At 38.9% G+C, this 22168-nt stretch overlaps 1 protein-coding gene across 13 annotated transcripts in view; it reads left to right on the top strand.

Annotated features, from left to right (window-relative positions):
* Positions 1 to 22168, top strand: part of MPDZ (multiple PDZ domain crumbs cell polarity complex component) — a 154150-nt gene that overhangs the window by 117447 nt on the left and 14535 nt on the right. For 7 of the 13 annotated variants that reach the window (XM_082696736.1, XM_082696734.1, XM_082696741.1 and 4 more), the window contains 8 exons: positions 7308 to 7470; positions 9199 to 9395; positions 10516 to 10607; positions 10826 to 10916; positions 13137 to 13217; positions 19732 to 19824; positions 19910 to 19984; positions 21320 to 21494. In XM_082696736.1, the coding sequence (XP_082552862.1) occupies positions 7308 to 7470; positions 9199 to 9395; positions 10516 to 10607; positions 10826 to 10916; positions 13137 to 13217; positions 19732 to 19824; positions 19910 to 19984; positions 21320 to 21494 (967 nt within the window). Of the gene's footprint in view, positions 1 to 3851; positions 3951 to 7307; positions 7471 to 9198; positions 9396 to 10515; positions 10608 to 10825; positions 10917 to 13136; positions 13218 to 19731; positions 19825 to 19909; positions 19985 to 21319; positions 21495 to 22168 lie in introns of all 13 variants that reach the window. The other 6 variants (XM_082696738.1, XM_082696743.1, XM_082696742.1 and 3 more) reach the window with 1 other exon arrangement.

The raw sequence follows: 22168 nt of genomic DNA, 5'->3' as shown, positions 1-22168 counted from the left end.
GAAGATGAAAATTATGCCGAGTTTGAAACTATTTTTTTTTTTTACTATTCCTTTATGTCTCAGTGAAAAAGATTATTTACACGAGCAGAAGTTTTTGAGCATATTTGGGCCACATACCCCTTGGAAAGTTCTTCAGAAAAACACACAATCCTGAAAAGTTTGCATCTCATTTCAGGAGCTTCCTAGATGTCCTGAAAACCATAGAGGTTCTACTTCTGGATTTTAGTGAAAACAGAACAAAACAAAACAACCCTGTCAAAGTGATTCTCTTTGAAATATCTGCTCATTAGCTTTGAGGTTTGGTTGTCTTTAAAAGGAAAATGTTAACATATGTGAGGGAAATTAAAAGAACCATCTAAAACTTTAAAATTTATAATTTTTTATCTTAAAATTAAGAATATAAGAAATCAGTGCTCAGATGATGGAAAGACAGTAGCAAACATTTCTGTAGACGAGATCAGTAAAAGTAACTTCTCAGTATTTTGGGCAATGTAATTTAGAGTGACCAAATTTATCCTGTTAGTCTTTCCTTTTGTTGTCAAGACAGGTGTATTAAGGAGGACACATATTTCATAGAGCACTGGGTGTGGGTCATAAACAATGAATCTTGGAACACTAGAAAAATAAAATAAAATTAACAACAACAACAACAACAAAGACAGGTGTAGCTCTGGTCTGGGTTTACTGTAAAAGATGAATTCAGTAGTTCTTATGTAAGCAGTTATCTTCACATCTGCTGTTTTAATCATTCAGTTGTTAGGTAATAATTATCCATTCAGATGAGAAAATCTGCCAAATGTTGGGTGGCATCATGCTGCATTCTCTTCAAATGGTATTCAGTTTGTTTAAATAACTACAAATCTTTCCACATTTGTTTCTGTTTGTTGTGTCAAACCTAAATACAGCACGATGGCATTGGTGAATGGCTGTTTAAGTTTAAAACTATTTTTTGTGTGGGTGGGTTTTATTCTTTTTATTCTTAATTTCCAACTTTTATATCACGTAGGACAATACTATAGACTGCTGAATAGGATTCTTCATTGTACTTTTAAAAACTTAAACTACAAACATTTCTTTCAATGCCAGTCATATTTTCTAATGAGCTGAGAAGGTATTTTTCTCACACACCTGGAAAATATTCCTATTTTACTCTCGGAGGTATAATGACACTTGATTTTATAGCAATTATTCCAGGAGAAATCTTGCCTAGAGTGACATGTTTAGTCAAGTGATATGTGCCAGGACTCAGGGCATACTGCCCCAACAAAGGGCACCCTGGCCTCCTGATGCAGGTCATAAAAACCCTCATGTGAGAGATGCTCTTCCTGTACCTGGAGAAAAGAACATCCTTACCTCCAGAAATGCAGGGGCCCTGGGAAGGATCTGAATATACACACCTTGCTAAGTTTTCCCCTGTTTCCCCACTTAGCTCATACCCTTGTCCTATCAAATTTCGCTGACTTTCCACCCTCAAGCAAACCTAGTGTCAAAACATTCCTGTTTAACCATTTCTTCTGGTCTTCGCTATCTTATGAAGGCCCTGTGTCACATAAAGTTAACATAAATCAATACTTATATATACTTTTCTCTTGTTAATCTTTTTTTTTATTACAGCTGGAATCTTTTTTTTATTACAGCTTTTTATTTCCAGCTGGAAACCTTAGATGAATAGAGGAAAGGTATTTTTTCCTCCCCTGAATATGCATTCAGCTTTGAGAAATCAGAATTAATTTTGCATTTAACATGAGATCTACTCGATTTTCAGTGATTTACTTCCTTATGAAATAATCATGCCTCTAGTAATCTAAAGAAAAAAAAAACCACAAATACATAAGAATCTCTTAATGGAAAATGTTTATTTGTACATGAATTAAACTTCAAAAAAATCTTAGGCATAGGCTGAAAAGACAGTCTCTTTGACACGTAGACTATTCAAGAATCAGAACTTCAGAGAACAGAGAATAATAATGGAATATTTAATAATAAATTCTATACTTCCTGATTTATTACTGACTGCTCCATCGGTTGGACTACATTGTCTCCCCAAAGGGTAGGCCCTATTAATATGGGCCAGAGAATGTTTTTGTCTTCCCTGTGTTTCTTCTTAGTTAATAACATTTCCATTCCTATCAGCCCTTAGAACTATAAACAGAGTTTCATCGTTGATTTTTTAATAAGAAATACGGCCTGTTTCTCTAAATCTTTTCATAGTAATAGATCTACCACTTCATTTGCCATGCTCATGCTGTACTTTTATACTTTGCTATCAGGGCCAAATTCTAATCCTGTAAGAGCTGGAAATTGAAACAAATTATAAAGCAAAACAAAAAGCTAGAGCTCTCTCTAAATATTCCATTTCTTGCCATTATCATTCTATTTATTTAATTGTTCTACAGAATTATAAAGAAAATATAAAGCCTAAAAATTCTATGTATGAGGTTTGGAAATAATTTCCAACTTCCATAGCATTGAGTTATTTTGTGTAGAATATATTTTTAATCTCTGCCTAGTCATTTTTTTCCACCTTAATAAATGGTCGTGTTCCTTGGCATTTGTGATCTTTTCTTTTGTAAAGCAGGAGTTGACATTTAAACTGAAAAGCAGAGAGAAAGTTGAGATGAGCAGAAATGTCATTGTGCCCATTTCTTTTTCCCGTCTTCCCTCTGTAGGAAAAACATTGCAAGAAGAGCAGATTGAAAGGGTAATGTGGCATAAGCTTTAGTGCAGGCGTACTGAGGATATAGTGTCTTTCCAGTGTGTTCTCCCAGACAGGGTGGTGTCACATGACAACCTCTCCCTACTCTTGATGCTTGCCAGTAGGACTTTTTTATAGACAGAAGTAACACAAACATTTAATTGGAGCCAAAATGAATTTTAAATGTCTGCAATTTCCCCTGAAAGATATAGTCAATAAAAGGAAAAGATAGCGGGTATGAAAAGAAGGAGAAGAATTTATTGTGTTGAGGAAATTACTTTTCCTTTTTTTTTTTTCTTTTTTTTTTAAACTATGAAAATGCTAAATTCTATCTGGCAGTCATCCTGCCTTTAATATGTATATTCAAATCCAATAGTCCTAGCTCAGGGCATATATCAAGCAAGCCACAAAAATCTATGAGAAGCCCTCTAATGCAGGACTTCAAATATATTCAAAGCCTCATACATTTCCTTTAACATGGGAACTTTTATAGGAAAATTTTTTAAAGAATCAGTGTTTCTACCTCCACAAAAAGTACGTAGAAATAGAGAACATCACTGAACAGTGGTTCATTTCTTTAAAGTTGTTGATTTCATTTTTTTAAAATGAGAAACTACTATTGATCTGAAGCCATCTTAATCTCTAGTTTAAGTATGAAAATTTTCCTTCCTGGGAAACAAGATAAAAAAGTCATGAGGGTTACCAGTGAATTAGCAAACAAATGTTTAATTTGCATTCTGAAACAGACCATCCTTTTATTTTACAAAAAAAAAGCACATAATTTTAAATGTAAACAAAAAAACAGTTGTGGTTTTAATTTTGATAGCTGCTCACTGATATGCATGGGACATAGATAAATATATAAAGTGGGCAAAATTTATGTGCATCTCTCTGTGATAGTGAAAATAAAAGAAATTTAGTGTCAGTTTCATGAATTCATTTCCTTGGTGGCCAGTTTGAGATTTGGGTATAGATTCAGGACACTAGAGGTAAACCTTTAGTTCTTGACTGTTGAATATGACGTTGTTATTAATCAGTGACTAGATCTGACAGGATCTAGTTTTACACCGTGATTTCAATCAGTACTTTGTTCTTAAAACTGAGTTGTGTTAAGTACATTTCTTTTGCGCTCAGCGCCTCTTATGTTTCCTTTTAGAAATCCCCTTTGTCTTCCTTGCCGCACAACCTTTACCCTAAGTACAACTTCAGCAGCACTAACCCATTTGCTGATTCTCTACAGTTCAACGCCGACAAGGTTGGATAATGCCATTGTCTTGCCATTGCCTTTTGCAAACGTTTCATTCTTTGTTACTATGCCTTTGTCCTAGTTCACTGTTTACTAAATTTGGGCAGGGAACAAAACAAAACAAAACCGTGTGTTTGGAGTGGGCATGCAAATCCTTTCTTAAGCACATTTTTTTTTGCCAGAGCATATTCATTTTTATAGCTGAAATTAGATGGCCCTCTTGAACAGTAGGGGAGAATCGTGAGTCCAATGCCTTTCCTCTGTTTTGTTGTGAATTTAATTTTCTGATATTTAAATTTTTGCTAATTGCCAAATGTATGAACTACTTTCACACAAAATTTATTGAAAGCCTTGTATTCGTTTAAGTCCTTCTCAGACTTATACAAGGTGGTCCTAAAAGCCCTTGTGTGTGTTAGTCACTCCACAGATAACTGGGTATATGCGGGAGTGTGTTGAATGTTCATAAAATGTGTCCGTGCAAGTGCCTGAATCAGGAAGCATGTAACTGTTTCAATGCTCATAAGCCTAGATGTGGATATTCTCATACTCTATTGGAATTCCAAACCCAAAACTAAAACAAAAACTTACAAGAACTTGTTCATTATAATTTGATCATGATAAGGAAGGAAGCTTTCAACAATTTCAGGAAACATTTTATGACTTTTCATTGGCTTTTCATGTTGCTATAGTATGGATAACCAAAGATGCTGTACCTGAAGGAGTATGTTTTCTGTTACTGTAGGAATTACAGAATTCAAGTAGAGTTACCTTCCGTTGTTCCCCAACTAACCCTTTTGCTCCCACACCATTTAAGGTTTGTCTCAGTGTGAAATTTTTGTGAATAAGTAGGTGTGTTACTGCGTGCTGTGTGTGTGTTATATTTGTGTGCGTACATGGCATGGAGTGATTTCAAGCACACTTTACCTTTTTTTTTCCCCCCGACGAAGGCTAAATGATCTTAAAGAATTGTATTTTTATTAATAAGCCTTTTTTATGTGACAGTTTTTTATTTTTTATTTTCAATTAGCCAACATATAGTACATTGGTTTTTGATTAAGAAGTGTCAATAATAATCTAATTACACCGATCTCATTGAGAATGAAAGGTTATATCTAATTACCCGTTTTTGTAAATACAAGCTTGTATTTGCTTTATAATTTATCAGTAATGTTAGGATGCCATTTTAGTTTATTCACAGAATGAAAATGTTGTGCCTAAGTAAAGTCCTGAGTGACTTTTTAGACTGGCAGATTTTGTGTTTTGGTTTTTTTTGTTTGTTTGTTTTGTTTTTTGTTTTTTGTTTTTTTAAGGTAAGTGGAAGCTCAGGAAAGTTACGAAGTGAGATCTATTTCATTTGCATCCATAAATTTATTAAAATTATGGGAAGTTTAAATCAGTTTTTGTTCCCTTTTTAAAAAATCAAATGAGCTTAATTTATACTTGCTAATCTGTTACTATAGCTAAGTTTTTTTTTTTATTTTAACCAGAAAAACTGTAAATTATATATTTCCCTCTGCCCCAACCTTCATATGTTAAATAAACCTGGATTGGATCTAATGAGGTTTCTTGTTTTTTGGTCATTTCATTTGTACTTTGTTGACCTGGAGTTTTATGGGACAGCACTTAGGAAGATGACAGGGTTTCGTTTGCACTGGTACTTTTTGTCTGTGTGGCCAGTTGTGTATAAACCAAACATTTTAACACAGTAGATTCTGTAACTTGAAAATCTGTTGCCTGTAAGTCTCTGCTATTCAGCTCTCCTTTACTTTACTAGAAAAACAGTACTTGATGTTTAGTATATTAATTTTGGGGCAGCCTAGAATCCTGAAGTGGTTTCTGAATCAATAAAGAAAGATCACATTCAGTGTTATATCATTTTAGTATTAGGTATATTTTGTGGTATTCTGATTCTTGACACTAATTAGTAATTCCTAAATATTTGTTCATGGTTGCCATTTGATGTGTTCTATAGGAAGTTTGTTTATTTTTAAGTTTTAAAAAGATTTTATTTGTTTATTGGAGAGAGCAGAGGGAGGCAAGAGAGGGAGGGTGAGAAGCAGGCTCCCCACTCAGCAGGGAGCCCATGTGGGGCTCAGTCCCATCATGACCTGAGCTGAAGGCAGAGACCCAGGCACCCCTGGAGGTTTTTTTAAATGGTAGTCTTTTTCCACATCCACACTTATAAAACAAAATGAGGTATATCAGAGGTATTTTATATGAATGAAAAGTAAAATAAAGAAGGATAGGAAAAATGTAGGATCAAGGCTTCAAGGATAGCTTCCTACCATGGCTAGAACTTAAGTTGGGTATCTCTGTTGAATTTGGTACCGTCTTACTATGGAAATTGGAGGAGAGAGCATGGTGTAATGGAAAGCACATTGGATTAAGAATTAAGGCAAAAGAAATCTAGTACCAGTGTGATTTTGAACAAAATCTTCTCATGGCCTCAAGTTTTTCACGTGCAAAATGAATAAAATGAACTCAATGACTTACTGGCCTTTAGAACTCTAATATTCTATTCGACAATCTGTAATAGAAGAACTTGATATGAAATCCCTTTTTTGAAATAGGGCCCATAGCCCTCAGTGACAGCAAGTGTGCCACACTTTGGGTTTGTGTGCAGTGGTCTCTCCTGTTTTCTCATTTACCTTTCAAGTCATCCTGGCAAGGGAAGGATGGTGGTGTCACTTAAAGCCAGCCCCTCCGATCTGAGTCTGGGTGTTCTGTGCTCACTAACTGGCTCCCGTGGTAGATGAACTTGCATGTAAAATGCTCATTCTCATGGCTTTGTTAAGAGAGTCATTTGGAAAGCGGATTCAGGTAGCAGTGAAGAATTATTTGTGTGTATATATATATATATAGTCTGATGAGTGACCTCTGGACTTTAATTGCTTGATTAACTTATTTGTTAGTTTTGTTCTTATTTCTTGGAAGACTTCTCTAGGCCCACAAAATCTTACCCAGACCCCTGAATATTTATGAAGACTTTGAATGGGAGATTTTTTTTTCCCCAAAAGGGAGAGTTTTTTCCCAAAAGGGAGAGTTTGTACAATTTTTTCTAAAGTTACTTAAGCCTTCAAATTGAAGAGTTCATTGGCCCCAAATACCAAATAACAGTTTAACAAATTAACCTCTAAACATATATTTTATTTAGTGTATTTAAACTTTACCTGAGTCCTGTCTACCATTATATATATATATTTTTCCTGTTATTTATGTGTCAGATATTTTATTTTATTTATTTATTTATTTTTTATGTGTCAGATATTTTAAAGCCAGTTTTTGTCAATTATAATTTTATTTCTTTTACTGAAGATTTTCTTCCTTGGACTACGCATACGCACTGCATTCTTCTTGTTTCCACAGGCACCCAGTCAGTCCGAATCTGAGCCAGAAAAGGCTCCTTTGTGCAATGTGCCTCCACCCCTTTCTTCAGCATTTGCAGAAATGAGCAGTGATCATACACAGTCATCTGCCGGCAAACTCTCCGAAGACGTGGACAAAGAGGATGAGTTTGGTTACAGCTGGAGTAAGTTGTCTTTTGTGATGCATTGAGTTATAAGAGACATTGAAATAGCTCTGGGTTTCTTGAAGCTTATGTCCTAGATGGATAAGCATGTTTCAGCTTTATTTATACGTGCTGCAATTTTGTTTGGAAAAAAATACTGTTTGTTTTGCCTGAATACAGCACGCATTCCCAAGGCATGAAATAATGTTCTTCCTTTCCTTTAAGTGACTCTCCCTTCTAAAGCCCACTCTGCCCTTTGTGTGAACATTAAAGAGGGCAGGGCCCTCTCAGAAGTTGCTACAGGATCTGCCCCTGAGGATCTCAAACAAGTTCTTGCCACTCCCAGACCTCACAATCCTCATTATAAAATCTGGTTGCTGTTGGTATCTTGCCTTGAACTCTGGCATTTTCTATACTAAGTTGGTAACACAGAATCATTGTGGAGACGGCATTGAGGCATTCAGCTAGTTGTATAACTGCCTCAAAGTCTTTGCCTCTTGGCCACCCTTCTTCTGAAAATGTGGTCCTTACCCGAGGTTGGTAACATTAAATTTGAAATGCCCGACGTACAGGAAGCATTCAAGGGCAGCTGTTATTAGGATCATTGGGGTGTCTCTTTTTTCTAATAAAATAAGCCTTTTTACAAGGAAATGTTAAAAATTTAGTGAAAAGTTACCAATGTATCAGTGCTGTAAGAAGTTTCTTTTGAAAGTATAAATACTTTAAGAAAGCTATGGTGTATGCTTTTAGGAAGTGTACAGGGTGTGAAAAATTGTGCTGCTAGATTCTAGAAGGAACCAGGAAATGAAAGTTTATAAAGTTGATGCAGTTAAGAATCAATATGAAATGCAAGACATCAGCTGCCTAGTAACATTTTCTAAGAGATGATTTGTGAAGTTTGTGGTTTTCTATTTTCAAAAAAATATGAATATATTGCTAATCTATTAAGGTGACCAGAATATACTCTGAGGAAAACATGAGACAGAATATCATATCACAAGCCACCCAAAATCTAATGCCGTAAGGGAGCAATTTCTTATGGTGTCATGTGTTGTGGTTGACTGGGCCCAGCTAGGCCGGGCTTTCAGGATGACACACTTACAGGGCTGGAAATCAGTGCTGGCTCCTGTGGCCTAGGGCACCTCCATGTAGCCTTGGCCTCTCAGATTCAAGAATAAATTCTACCTCTTGAACATGTGGGATGGGAGAGATGAATGGTTTTACCTAATTAGGGCGTGTATCCTGAAGCTGAGACAGGTACATCGATTTGTCCTGGTCTGATAGCTCTGTGCAATGAAAACATGCATTCCCTATGTTCTGGATCTGTATACCAAGCAGCTGCCCCACACGACGGGACATGCACGCCAGTTTTGCTGTGAGCGCAAAGCTTGCACTGGTCAGTGAAGATAAATCCTCTGAATGCTCTGTTCTCCTCTGCGAACAATAAAGTGGCATTCTGTTTTAATCAGAGTCTTTTGAGAGTTTGTTAATGTGAATCGCCCCGGCGAACTGATCAGTCAGATCAGCTCCTCCACACTCTGCCTGCTGGATGCAGAGAAATTCCTCAGAGTTTGGGTACTCCGGGAAACCAGTCTTAACACCTAGGTGGCCAGCTTATTTAGCTTTTCTTAGCTGCCAAGGATTTACATTTTGGTCCAAGTAATGCCCTTTTGAAGCTAAATAACCTTCCATAGTAAAACATCAGCTGTAAATTAACTTCATACCTCTTAATTTTGTTGTTGTGTGTAGAAAATATCAGAGAGCGTTACGGAACCCTAGCAGGAGAGCTACACATGATTGAACTAGAGAAAGGTCGTAGTGGTTTGGGTCTCAGTCTGGCTGGGAACAAAGACCGATCCAGGATGAGTGTCTTTGTGGTGGGGATCGACCCAAATGGAGCAGCTGGCAAAGACGGTCGACTGCAGACTGCAGATGAGCTTCTGGAGGTATGTTCTTACAGAGGATGCAGAGTTTACTCTTGCTGAACTAGTACACTGGAATCCTCAGTTCCCAGAAAATCCACCGGGGCCTCATATGGTGACGGAGAAAACAACTGCTTGCCTAATAAAATAGAGGCACTGCAGCAAATTTGGCTGTAAACCAAATCTCTGCTAAGTAGAGTCCGTGTTCCCATTAACTTCCATTAAAAGGTTGCGAGTGGGTAGCAACAGAAACAATTTTTGCCCCAAGATAGTAATAAAGATCACACTTCAAAAACATTTTCTTGTGTGCTGCATTTTTATTAGGAGCTTTTGAAAAGCCAAATGACCAATCACTCCTCAGTAATGAGATTGAGCCACTGGACATTCTGGAAGTTGAATTCTTAATGGTAGATGTGATGCGTATGGCGCGCAGTGGGGTCAAGGTTAAGGCTAAGTAACGAAAACAGTAACTCAGCCGCCCAAACAGAATAAATTTCTGGATCATACTTTCTAGTGTTTAGAATTGCATTTGCCTGTTTCGTTTGTCCTTGCCTTCCGGAAGCTGGGATCCTCGTGCCTATATATTGCCTTAATACTCTTCCTTGCACTCTTGTTTCTTTATTGCCTGGGAAGGTTCAGTCAGCAGTGGCTGAATGACTAGATAACTGGCAGTTTCCAGTAGGTACTTTCTGCTTCCCAAATCCCGAATCTGCCTGTGGTGCTCCTCCCTGTGGCCTAGTCCCACAGTCTGAGTTTTGAGATTAACTAAGACCTACAACCATAGGGGGCTTACCAGGATGATCTATGCAGGTCATTAGTGCCTCTAGGAGAGGCTTTGCTTTGTGCAGAACATGCTGGAAGCCCGGTGCCTGTCAGTAATTTCACTTTCTATTTTTCTATAGTCAGTCCAGGTGGTACCGCTGTCGTCTGTGGAGATCAGACCACCTGCGTGTCATTTTAATGTTGGCTTTAAACATGGGCTTGTCTTTTCACCATCAAAGTCAGGTTCCTGTTCTGGGAAGGAAAATACATGTAATATTTCAAAAGAAGGAGAAAAAATGACCTTTCCATTAGCTAAATAGGGTAATAAAGGGTTAACTAATTCCAAATTTCAGGCTCAGTTAATGCTATTTGTTTCTCACAGATCAATGGTCAAATTTTATATGGAAGAAGTCATCAGAATGCTTCTTCAATCATTAAATGTGCTCCTTCTAAAGTAAAAATAATTTTTATCAGGTAAGCATTTTCTTTTTTCTAGATTACTAAATACCTTTTTTTAGTCTTTCGATTCAGAGTTCTTTTAAATGAAAATGAAACATTTCTAAATGTCTGAGTATTTTAGTCCCAGGTCTTTAGGCTTGCAGAATTTTCTCTAATAATCCTGATGAGTCTTCAAGGAGAATGAAAATACTATGAATCATTATGTTGTGATAGGTCAGTGCTTTTTCTTTTAGAAATAAAGATGCAGTGAGTCAGATGGCTGTATGTCCTGGAAATACAGTAGAACCTTTGCCTTCTACCTCAGAGCAGTCTCAGAATAAGGAGGTATGTATCTTGTGTTTGTTTCTCTGGGAAGATTTTATTGATATGCTATGTATTAATTCAGCAAACAAGTATTGATCCCTTACAGGAATGTTAAATGACTCGTGGTCTTGGCCCTGAAGGGGCCCAGTACAAGAAACACTCATGTAAATAAACACAGCACTTCCAAAGGGTCTACATAGGGAATAATGAAGGTAGAAAAAGTTGTCAAGTCTCGTTCTGCAGAGATCATGACAATGACTCTCTAGGTGAGGTGACATGTGAAGTATGTGTTGGAAGTAGAAGACATGGGGAGGGGGGACAAAAACATTCCAGGCAGGGGGCCTAGACTAAGAAATGGCATGCAGGCTCTGGCAGATTCAGGGAATGAGAATTGCAGGGCAGCATTGAATAGTGGGGAGGGTGAGATGGGCGTTGGGGAGCTGGTGAGGAAAAGGTCACTGGGATAGGGTCATCATGAGAACTGTGATGCAGACTTCATCTTTGATGCCTTAGGGAACTCAAAAGAGTAAGAATTGTATTTTTAAGTACTTCTCTGGAAGTGGTGCAGAGAAAGAATCAGGTTTCAAGGAAGAGAAGTTAAGGTAAAGGGAATAAGAAAATTCGAGGAATAGTTCAGGAGAAAGATAACGAAGGCCTGAACTAATGCAAGGAAAGAAAGAAAGGGAGAGAGGGAGGGAGGGAGGAAGAAAGAGAAAAAAAGAAAGAAAGGAAAGGAAGAAAAGAAAATAAAGAAAAGAGGGAAAGAAAGAGAAAAGGAAGGGAAGGAAGGAAGGAGAGATGGAGAGAGAAGAAGGAAGGAAGAAAATGATTAAGTCAGAAGTTTCAGTAGTTTAGGATCCAACTTAGCATTATCTTATCCCTAACTAAGTGTACAGTGAGGAACAGCCAGTGGTGTATCTATCCAACAAGTGTTTACAGACTGTCTGCCTTATACCAGGTACTTCTTTTTGGGCTGGGATTAGGCTGGTGAATGCAACAGACAAGATGTACACGGCTTCCGGATGGCTAACGTGGTGACTTGGTGGATGGCTGACTTTTACCAAAATAGAAAAAAATTTAAAAACATATTTGTAAAAATAGAAAATGTTCTATTTGAGGCAGTTTTCGGGTGAAGTGCCTGTTGAAAAGCCTGGTAGAGATAGATGTACATTGGAACTTTTGGTCTAGAGTTTAGAGATGAATTCCCAGAGGTGCACAGTTATCTGGTGGCCATAGGAGCTCTTCTGTACAGAGAATACTTAGAAGAAGGGGGCTAAGGTCAGAATTCTTTAATAAAACAAGGAGGAAGCCTAACAAAGAGTGGCCAGAGGTAACGAGAAAGGACCAGGCAAGCGCATTGCGTAGAGCTGAGGAGGACACATTTCAAGAAGAAGGATATATTCTACAATCTTGAATGCTGAGGAGAGGTCAAGTAAGGAGATGAATAGAGTCCATTGGACTTGGCAATTAGCTGATCACTAGTGTTTTTGAGAAAGCAAATGATGGATTAAAAAAATTAGAAAAGAAAAGGCAGTGGCTAGAGGGTAACATAGAATTTAGAGGTTTTTTTTGGTGGGACTTCTGATGTGCGAAAACCCGAGATACTTGTTACGGATGAATAAAAGGAGGCAAAGAGAATGAAAAGCTGACAGAGGAGCCATGATTACAGTGCGAGAGGAAACACTCCCCCAGAAGGAGCGTGTGGGCACTGGGTTGTCTCTACATGATGAACATCACTTGTTCCGGTGAACTGAGAAATCATTCATAACAGTGAACTGAGTCAGGTGATTTTTCAAGATTATAAAGGAGAAAATTTTATTTTCATATAAATTGTACCACAGATACAGCCCTTAAGAAAATAGAATGTTTTAATAATTTTCAAGTAAAACATTTAATAGCTCCTAAATTCCCTTGATGACTAACAGGGAAGAACAGCGGATGGTGCCTCTGCTTGAGTCCTGTGTGCTAGTGAGTCCCACTGCTGGGTAGCCGGGCCGCCACTGCATTTCACTAGAGTATAAATCCGGGCCCTCTGGAGAACCGCTTGTGTCTTTGTGCTCGAAAGTAATTTTTGTGTAATCATACCTTATTAGTCTTTTGAAGAGAATATAATGTTCATAAATATGAAGTATTAATAATAATTATAACGCGTGAAATAATTTTGATGCAAGTGACCCTTATTAAGCAAACAAGAATGCGTCAACTCAGTTGCCTGTTTTGCCGTTTCCTTCCCTCTGTCAGCCTGAGCCAAGTGGTGCTACTTCCGATGCAGCTGTGGACCTCTGTTCACTTAAAAACGTGCAACATCTGGAGCTTCCCAAGGTAAATGTGCTTTGAGTTGAATTTTTACACCAGTAATCTGATTCTCTGGTTCTCAGAAGTGTGGTCTCTGGACCAGCGGCATCAGCATCACCTGGGATCTTGCTAGAATTGCAGACATTTGGTCCATCCATACCTACTGAATGAGAAATTCTGGGGGTGGACCCACAGTTTGCGTTTTTATAAGCCTTCTGAGTGATTCCATGCTCACAAACATTTGAGAATTACTGTATTAATTGATACTTGAGCAGAGATTAAGCTTTTCCTGCCTTTGTGATTATCCCAAGGTATGACATTTAGCAGTGTCTCTCCTTTTTTTTTTTTTTTTTTAAGATCTTATTTATCCATTTGTGAGAATGAGAGAGAGAGCATGAGAATGGGGTGAAGGACAAAACAGAAGCAGGCTCCCCACTGAGCAGAGAGCCCAGTGCAGGACTCAGTCCTGGGACTAAGGGATCATGACCTGAGCTCAAGGCAGAGCCTTAACTGGCTGAGCTGCCCAGATGCCCCTCTCCTTTGATACATTTACTAAGGGCCTGCTCTGGAGGAAATATAAAGAAGAAAGAAACAAATTATAGTCTTTGCCCTTCATAAAACTGAAAGTTCACATTTCTGAAAGCTTCACTGATAAGCATCAGTGAAAAGATCTGAACATGAGACTCAAATGACCACTTCAAAGAGTCGACCACGTCGAAGAGGTGGTTTGCTGAACAGAAACCTGCAAATGCTTTGAGGTGCTGCAGGCTCCTGTTGGAATGCAGGCAGGGGCAGGCGGTGGACACACGCGGGAGAATATTCGCAGAGAGAGCAGCAAAGGGCACAGGAAGAAGAGGAAGGTGAGCTAGGGGTTGACACGGAGCCGGGCTATATTTATCGCAGGCCACCAGAAGAGAAGGGGTCCGCGGGCCACTGCCCGCCCAGCTGTGAGGCAGGGCAGCACGGTGTTTACGAGCCTTGGCTCCAGAATCCGGGTTCAGTCCTTGCTTCATCAAGTACATACCTGACATATTATGTGATCTTCCTTTGCCTCAGTTTTCTCACCAGTAAACTGGAGATGATAATATTACCTTTGACCTAACTGTAAAGATTAAATGAGTCGCTTGTAAGTAGTTGGCATAACGACAGCCTATGCTTTGCACTATTCAAGTCGTTATGAAGTCGGAAACCATGAGTTTCTGAATGCTGCACAGAATGTGTGCTTAAAAACATCCTTGGACAAGCCCTTGCTAAAAATGACAGGTTAAAAAACTCCGCATACTAGATAAACCTGCCCGCGCTGAATCCATTATTAGTCGACTGTGCAGACAAAACTCAAGAAGGCGAGGAAGGGAGAATTAACCAGCCTGCTAACATTTATACCTCATCTGCAACTTTTTGTCATTTATACTACCTTGTATTTTTAAAAATTATGATTATTTGAAAAAACTTAATGGCAAAGTCTCACGTGCTTTATGTTGTTTACTTCTCAGCAACCTGTGAGATCATTTTATTTTCCCACTTACAACAGTCCTAGCTCAGAATGATAGTTAGAACTTAAACTCTGGTCTTACACCTCCAAGTCCCATTTTCCATTCCTTGTTTCAGCTTGCGCCTGGGGCCTATTTACCTTTCCGAAACACCAGTGTGTTTCTTATAAGAATCTTCAACTTCATTCAGACTGAATGTTTCAAGCGCCCACGGCCATTTATTTTAAGAATTCGTCCCTCCTTACCTGTGCTTATACAACTTGGGATGCCCTTCTGCTTTCTTTTAGATTATCTAAGTCCTGTATGACTGAAGATCTAGCTTAATCTCATGTCTGTTTATTTGGAAATATTCCTTCGGTATTCTGGCCTATAGAATGCTTACTGATAATGTCCTCATTTATTTGTCGTTTAGCTGTGCCTGGCTCAAACATGTCTCATGTATAAGCATTCATGTGGATAAATTTTTTATACATCTATATCTCCAACAGGTTGAAAAAGAAGAACCTGTTACTTTTTCTCCCATTATCTCCTATAGTATGGGTGGCATAGTTCATATAAGTGTGCAGGAGGGAAGAATGGATGACGGCTCACATGCTGCTGTGCGCTGGGAAAGAGGTCTAGTATAGGAGAGTCAGGAAGGAGAGAATGGCTTTCATAACAGTTTCAGTACAGAAATGGTAGCAACAGGCCGTTTCTAATTCTGTTTTGACTCCTTAGAAACTCTCTGGACAGATTAATTATCTTTTTCTTTTCTTTTTTTTTTTTTTTTAATGAGAGAGAACACACAGCTGGGTTGGGGGTGGGGTAGAGTGGACCAGAGGGAAAGGCAGAGAGAGAATCTTAAGCAGGCCCCATGCCCAGTTTGGAGCCCACCTCGGACCTGATCTCACAACTCTGAGATCAACACTTCAGCTGAAATCAAGAGTCAGACGCTTAACTCACTGAGCCACCAGACACCCTGATTATTTTCTTTTCTTTTTAATCTTTTTTAAGTGGGAAAATAGAAATATAAGCAGCACATTTATAGTGTGTATAATCTGAACTCTTAGTGACTGACTGAAATGCTTATTCACTTTACAGATAAAGGATTTTTGATTCAAGATTGGTTTTTAAACAGTTTTGTCCTAGGAAAGTACCTGTACCTCGAAGCAACCTTGCACGATTTTTAGAGATCCATTTCAAGTCCATATGAGTTTTATAGGGTGAATGTCTTCAAATAGCATTAAGAAGTTTTTTTCTGAATTTTTGGGGAGTCTTCCAAATTTCAAAATAAATCTCCTGATAATAATGGTGGTTTGGCTTCGTTCTACTTTTAATTCTTGTTCACTCTCTTCTGGCTATTGAATGATACAACTGTTACTCCATAACAAAGTTTCCTTAATTTGTTTCACCTTCTTTCTATGGTGGTGTTTTAATAATTGGCTCAGAACAGTGTCTCTCAGACCTTTCCCTGTTATGGGCTGTATGTCCTGTGGCAGCAGTGAGGTGAAGAGCTAAGCATTCAGCTGGGAAACCACACTCACACCCCGTTACCCTTATTTGTAGTTCATCCTACTCTTCTGATGCCAGTTGATTGTCTTTAGATGCGTTTATGGATATGTTTATTTTTGTAGTATTTTAAGTGGGACTGGGGCATATTATATATACAGATGCATAACTCTTAGGACACTGCCTGTTGCTAATAACAAAAAACCTTTCTCCTATAGGCTTAGTGAAAGAGGGGATTTGTGGGCTCAGGTTCCTGGGCAGCGATCTTCCAGGATAGTTGATCTGTGGCTCTGTAGTGTCATCAAGAGCCAGTTCTTTTCCTCTTCCTGCACAGCCGTCAGTGGTCAGCTATATCCCAGGGCTGGTCTTCCTCTGTCTTAGAATGTCTTCCAGCCATGTGCTGCTTCTCTCACCTGTGGTCAGGGGCTTGGGGGGAAAGTGGCTATGCCGTCATTCTGAGCAAAAGTCCGGAAACCCATGCTAGTTGAGTCAGCTCTGTTCCCACACCAGCTCCTGAGCTTGGGACTGTGGCCATGGGAATAGAACTGTACTGTTGAACCAAGTCATTCAGACTCAGTCCTTGGAGTTATTTATCCACTGTTACATCCACAAATTACCACAAAATTTAGAATCTTAAAACAATAGACATTTATTATCTCTGTTTCTGTGGGTCAGGGATCTGGGAGCCATTCAGCTGGGTGGTCTGGTCAGGCTCTGTACAGTTTGACAGCAAAGTGCCAGCTAGGACTGGGGTCATAGGAATGCTTGGCCCAGGCCGGAAGAGCCACATCTGGGATGGCTGACTTAAATGAGCACTGGGAGGAAGCCGCATTGGCTCTCTGTGGTGCTGCTTTCATGTCCTCCTAACATGGGCCTGGCTTCCCTCAGAGCACGGGATCCAAGAGAGAGCAACGACAGAGCTCTGATGCCTTTGACATAGGTATGGAAATATGCACCATTCCTTCTGCTTTATTCTGTATTTTATAGTCAAGTAACCCAAGTCCATCACACATTCAGGATCCCCTTTTTGAAGGAGTTTGTGAGCGTATTTTAAAATCACCACCCAGGGGCGCCTGGGTGGCTCAGTGGGTTAAGCCGCTGCCTTCCGCTCAGGTCATGATCTCGGGATCCTGGGATTGAGTCCCGCATCGGGCTCTCTGTTCAGCAGGGAGCCTGCTTCCCTCTCTCTCTCTCTGCCTGCCTCTGCGTCTTCTCATGATTTCTCTCTGTCAAATGAATAAATAAAATCTTAAAAAAAATAAAATAAAATAAAATCACCACCCAAAACATGGGCAGAGAGAGATCGAGCAAGAGAGAGAGCATTCTCTTGTATGTTGTTTGAGGCAGCAGGGGGAGGGGGTGGGATATTCTGACAAAAATCTATGAGCCTGTAGGGAGGAATATGATAACATTGTTAAGTAAACAACCAGGAAATGCCCTCTGGACCACTAAGGTACTTTTCTGACTGCAGATAAGAGAATAGGCAATGATAGAATCAGATCTCAGAGTTGAATACATACAGTCATTGTAAATGTATTCAAACAAATATTTCTTTGTGATACTAGGAAAGACCATTGGTATAGAAAATCCCAAAGAGACTGTTTAGCTAAATTAGATGTATTTGTCTTTTTGGTAGCACATTCACCTTCCTTCATTAAGCCTGATTCTTTCACCAGCTAGATCGGGACTCGGTCTCAAAATCCTGGCAAGTTTAGAAAATGTATCTGAAATATATTTGATTATTTCCTGTAGGGTAATTAGTAGAAGGAAGGTATGTGTAATAACAACACTATATATAGCACATCAGGTTTCCAGTCCCTTTCTTACTACACCTGATCCACACAGCAATCTCATGGTCGGGCAAGAACAACATGGTTTGAACTGTGTGGGTCCACTTCTAAGTGGAGATTTCTGATAAATGCAGTGTAGGACCACAAATATATTTTCTCTTCCTTATGATTTTCTTAATAACGTTTTCTTTTCTCTAGCTTCATTGGAAGAATACGGTATATACTCCACATAACATACAAAATGTGTTATTCAGCCGTTTTTATTGATAACACTTTCAGTCAACAAGGCTCTCAATAGTTCATTTTTTGAGGAGTCAGAAATTATGCATGGATTTTCATGTACAGAGGGATCAGCACCCAACTCCCGTATTGTTCAAGGGTCAGCTGTGTTATTACTAATTTTTTATATAAGAAAATTGAGGATTAGACAACGTTATGTGGCATATCCAACTTCCTATAGCTAGACAGGAAGTAAATGAGAACAGAGCTCTGCTCACCCTAAAAATGCAGTTTTCTGTGTCTTAAATGTGACTGATTCTGTGGAAAGAGAGTGTGGTGTAGAGAGATGCACAGTGACAGTCGAAACTCATCAAACATGAATGCTTTGCCTCAGAAAAGCCCTAATGTTGATAATCTTTAAAATGATAGTGTGGCCTTACCTTGATGTCACAGTCATGATCCTAAATGCCTGGTGGCAAGCACGGCTCTCATGTATACATTTCATAACCATGGCAAAATCTCCTTTTTCTCTCTTTTGCTTTACATTTTCCTGGGTAGAAACTATAGTGAAAATGGTTGCTAGCTCTAACCAGAATGAAAATACTCAAAAACCCCATTTTAATTTTATTAATGTAAACATTAAAGAAACACAAAAGTCTTACTATTGAACATTTGGTATTGATAAAAGAAAATGTGGAAAATATAGACAAAATACGTATAGCTTTCTAGGCTTGGCAGTTTTTCAGTGCACGTCCCTGGGCTCAGAGTTCAGTGTTTTCACTCTGCACCAAATCAAAACACAAGTGTCTGGGGAAACAGTGTTGGGTATTCAGCCCCAGAAGGACAAAGCCTGCAGAAGTAATTGTCTCCTGTCTGCTCAGAAGGGATAGGATGAAGGGGCCTGACTGGGTTGTTACTTCTTCGCGGTAGGCCAGAAAGAGGAAGCTGGTTGATTTTTTTTTTTTTAAATGACTTACTGCATCAGCCAGTTCACAAAACTACATTAGAAATGTTGTATATTCGGGGCGCCTGGGTGGCTCAGTGGGTTAAAGCCTCTGCTTTCGGCTCAGGTCATGATCCCAGGGTCCTGGGATCGAGCCCCACATCGGGCTCTCTGCTCAGCAGGGAGCCTGCTTCCTCCTCTCTGTGTGTCTGCCTCTCTGCCTACTTGTGATCTCTGTCTGTCAAATAAATAAATAAATCTTAAAAAAAAAAAAAAAAAGAAATGTTGTATATTCATTCAGTTATTGAATGTATTTTATTCTCTGGATATTTTGCTAGAGATGTGTAATTGCATATATAGGGTAAATGCACTAGAAATCGTAAACATATGGGAGGAATGAATACATTTTAATATTTGATAGAAGAAAATTTATTTCCATTAAAAAGTTTGAAAGTTTGCTTAAGAGATTTCTGTTAATGAACTTTAGATTGGTTTTAATCTGTTTTCTAGCCCTGGGGTAGAAGATAATGTTCAGAAGTTATGGCCATGTATCTTTCCTTTGGATAAATTTTATCTGCTTCAAGTTTTCTAAATTGTTACTATTTCTCTAGGACCAAGGAGGCTTGGGCATTGCCATCAGTGAGGAAGACACGCTTAGCGGAGTCATCATAAAGAGTCTAACCGAGCATGGGGTGGCAGCCAAGGTGAGGCCTTCTCACTGTCATAAAGTGGTGGAGAAGGGGATTAGTTCTATAAAATCACCCTAAATCTTAACATGTTTCCATTTAGGATGGACGGCTCAAAATTGGAGATAAGATTTTGGCTGTAGACGATGAAGTCGTTGTTGGCTATCCTGTTGAAAAGGTACGTTTCCCAAAGGAAGGAAATAACACTGTTAGCCCTTCCAGTGTGTGGGGGTGGGGGGGTGGGGGAGTTTTAGGGAATTGGAACCATGTAGCTCTACTAGACTTTGTATTAGACAGATATCATTAAGGAAAAGAAGGGATTCTTTGGAAGTTCTTCAATTTCTATTTTCTATTTTTCTAGTCAAATGATATTAACGTATTTTCTATTGCCTAGAAAATCCGGTGTTCAGTGCGCATTTTTGATAAATTTCATTTCCATTTTTCCTTAGAAAAACTTAAAACTTCTTTTTTTTAATTGTTTTTATTATTATGTAATGTATTATTTGCCCCAGAAACTTGAAACTTCTAAACGAAGGTCAACTTCATATTAAGACCGAAGAAATTTTTATGAATATTTGCTACAATAAATATCCACTTTGTCTGTTGTTTTATAAACAGACTCAGTCATTAAATGCATTACTTTCATTGGGATTAAACCATTACGAGTTTTATTGTCCTCAAAAGTGGTAAAACTTACTAGTCATCTTGGGGCGCCTGGGTGGCTCAGTGGGTTGAGCCTCTGCTTTCGGCTCAGGTCATGATCTCGGAGTCCTGGGATAGAGCCCCGCATCAGGCTCTCTGCTCGGTGGGAAGCCTGCTTCCCCCCCTCTCTCTGCCTGCCTCTCTACCTACCTATGATCTTTCTCTCTGTCAAATAAATAAATAAAATCTTTAAAAAAAAAAAAAACAACTTACTAGTCGTCTCACTTGAGGCATTTCATAGATTAGGTACAAGAAAAAAAGTTGTGTTTCTTTTGAGATTTAGTGTGCAAATGTTTTATTTCTACACTGGCCAGCAAGAAGCTTAAACCATTTTTCAAATTCAACTTTAATAATTGTATAGGTTGAACCCTTTAGCCCATATGTCCATGTTCTAACTTTCCATTTTGCTTGACTCTTCTGTTGCAGTTTTCCTTACCCTGCTAAGAGTTTCCATTTTATTTAAAGAGTTGTGTAAGTTGTTTCAGATTCTCAGTAGAATCAGGAATTGGGAAAAATTATATATATATATATATCTTCTAAGTTTGTAAGGATGAGATTAATTAGAAATGTCAAACATTGAAAACCCTATACTTGTATAAAGAAGAATATGGTCAAAACTAGACTTAAAATAGAAATAAACTTTGGCCTTAATATCAGCAACTGAGAAACAAGAAAGAAATGACATGTATTCTTTCTTGACTTCTCAAGTGCTGACAAGGAAAGGGATTCCAGTTGTAACAGTGACTTACTGATTTACGTCTACTAATCTGCTTTTGAATTTTGTTTCTCTGCCACACCAACACCCTGCCAGTTTATTAGTCTTTTGAAAACAGCAAAGACAACAGTGAAACTTAGCATTTGTGCTGAGAATCGTGACCCCCAGACTGTGGCTTCGGCGGCTGGTACGGCCAGTGGAGAACAGAAAAGCAGCTCCTTGTCTCCAATGGCACCATCTTCTGGCTCCCCGGAACCAGAGTCCATCCCAAGTAAGGGGCCAGTCTCTTGTGGTTCCTGCTTGTGTGGTGCACTGAAACTCCCCAGGGGCAGCTTCCTGGTTGGGAGCCACCTGCTTGAATGTTTGAAAGGCCATTGCCAGGGAACGCTTTGGTGAAAAGATGCTATAAGGAGAGGGGCTCCTGAGGAAAGATCACTGGACTGTTAGGCAGGGATCTGTGTGCTGCACATTAACCTGCCACAGGGCCTTAGGGAACCCTTCCTCCCACTCTGAGTCTCTAAAGCTGCTCTTTGTTCTCCAAGGACCTTTTGCTGAAGGTACCTGTGGTTCTACGGATTTGACCAATGAAGTAGCATCCTCTTCTGAATATTCCTTTTTTTATATTGAGCAAGTAATGTAACTTCTCTAAAGCCTCAGTATTCTAATTGGTAAAATGGATACAGTGCCTTGCATTACAAAAAACTCTTAAAAACAATAGTCATTGCTAAAGTTAGCACAATTGATTTGAGTTCTGTCATTTTGTAGTCGTAGATCCTTTAGATGAAAATGGTTGTATGTGGACCATGGAATGAGACTTGTGAGCATCATGAAAATGCCCGTGTAGCAAATTGAGGCAAATTTAAGTTACTTTTTGACAAAAATTACACCAGTGTTTAATAAGACAGTAAATTTCAAGCTTTGCAGCATTGAAAAAAGTACTTAAAC

This window comes from Mustela nivalis (genome assembly GCF_964662115.1).
Source record: "Mustela nivalis genome assembly, chromosome: 13".
In the NCBI taxonomy this organism is placed as follows: Eukaryota; Metazoa; Chordata; class Mammalia; order Carnivora; family Mustelidae; genus Mustela; species Mustela nivalis.
This window is presented reverse-complemented; position numbering and strand designations above follow the sequence as displayed.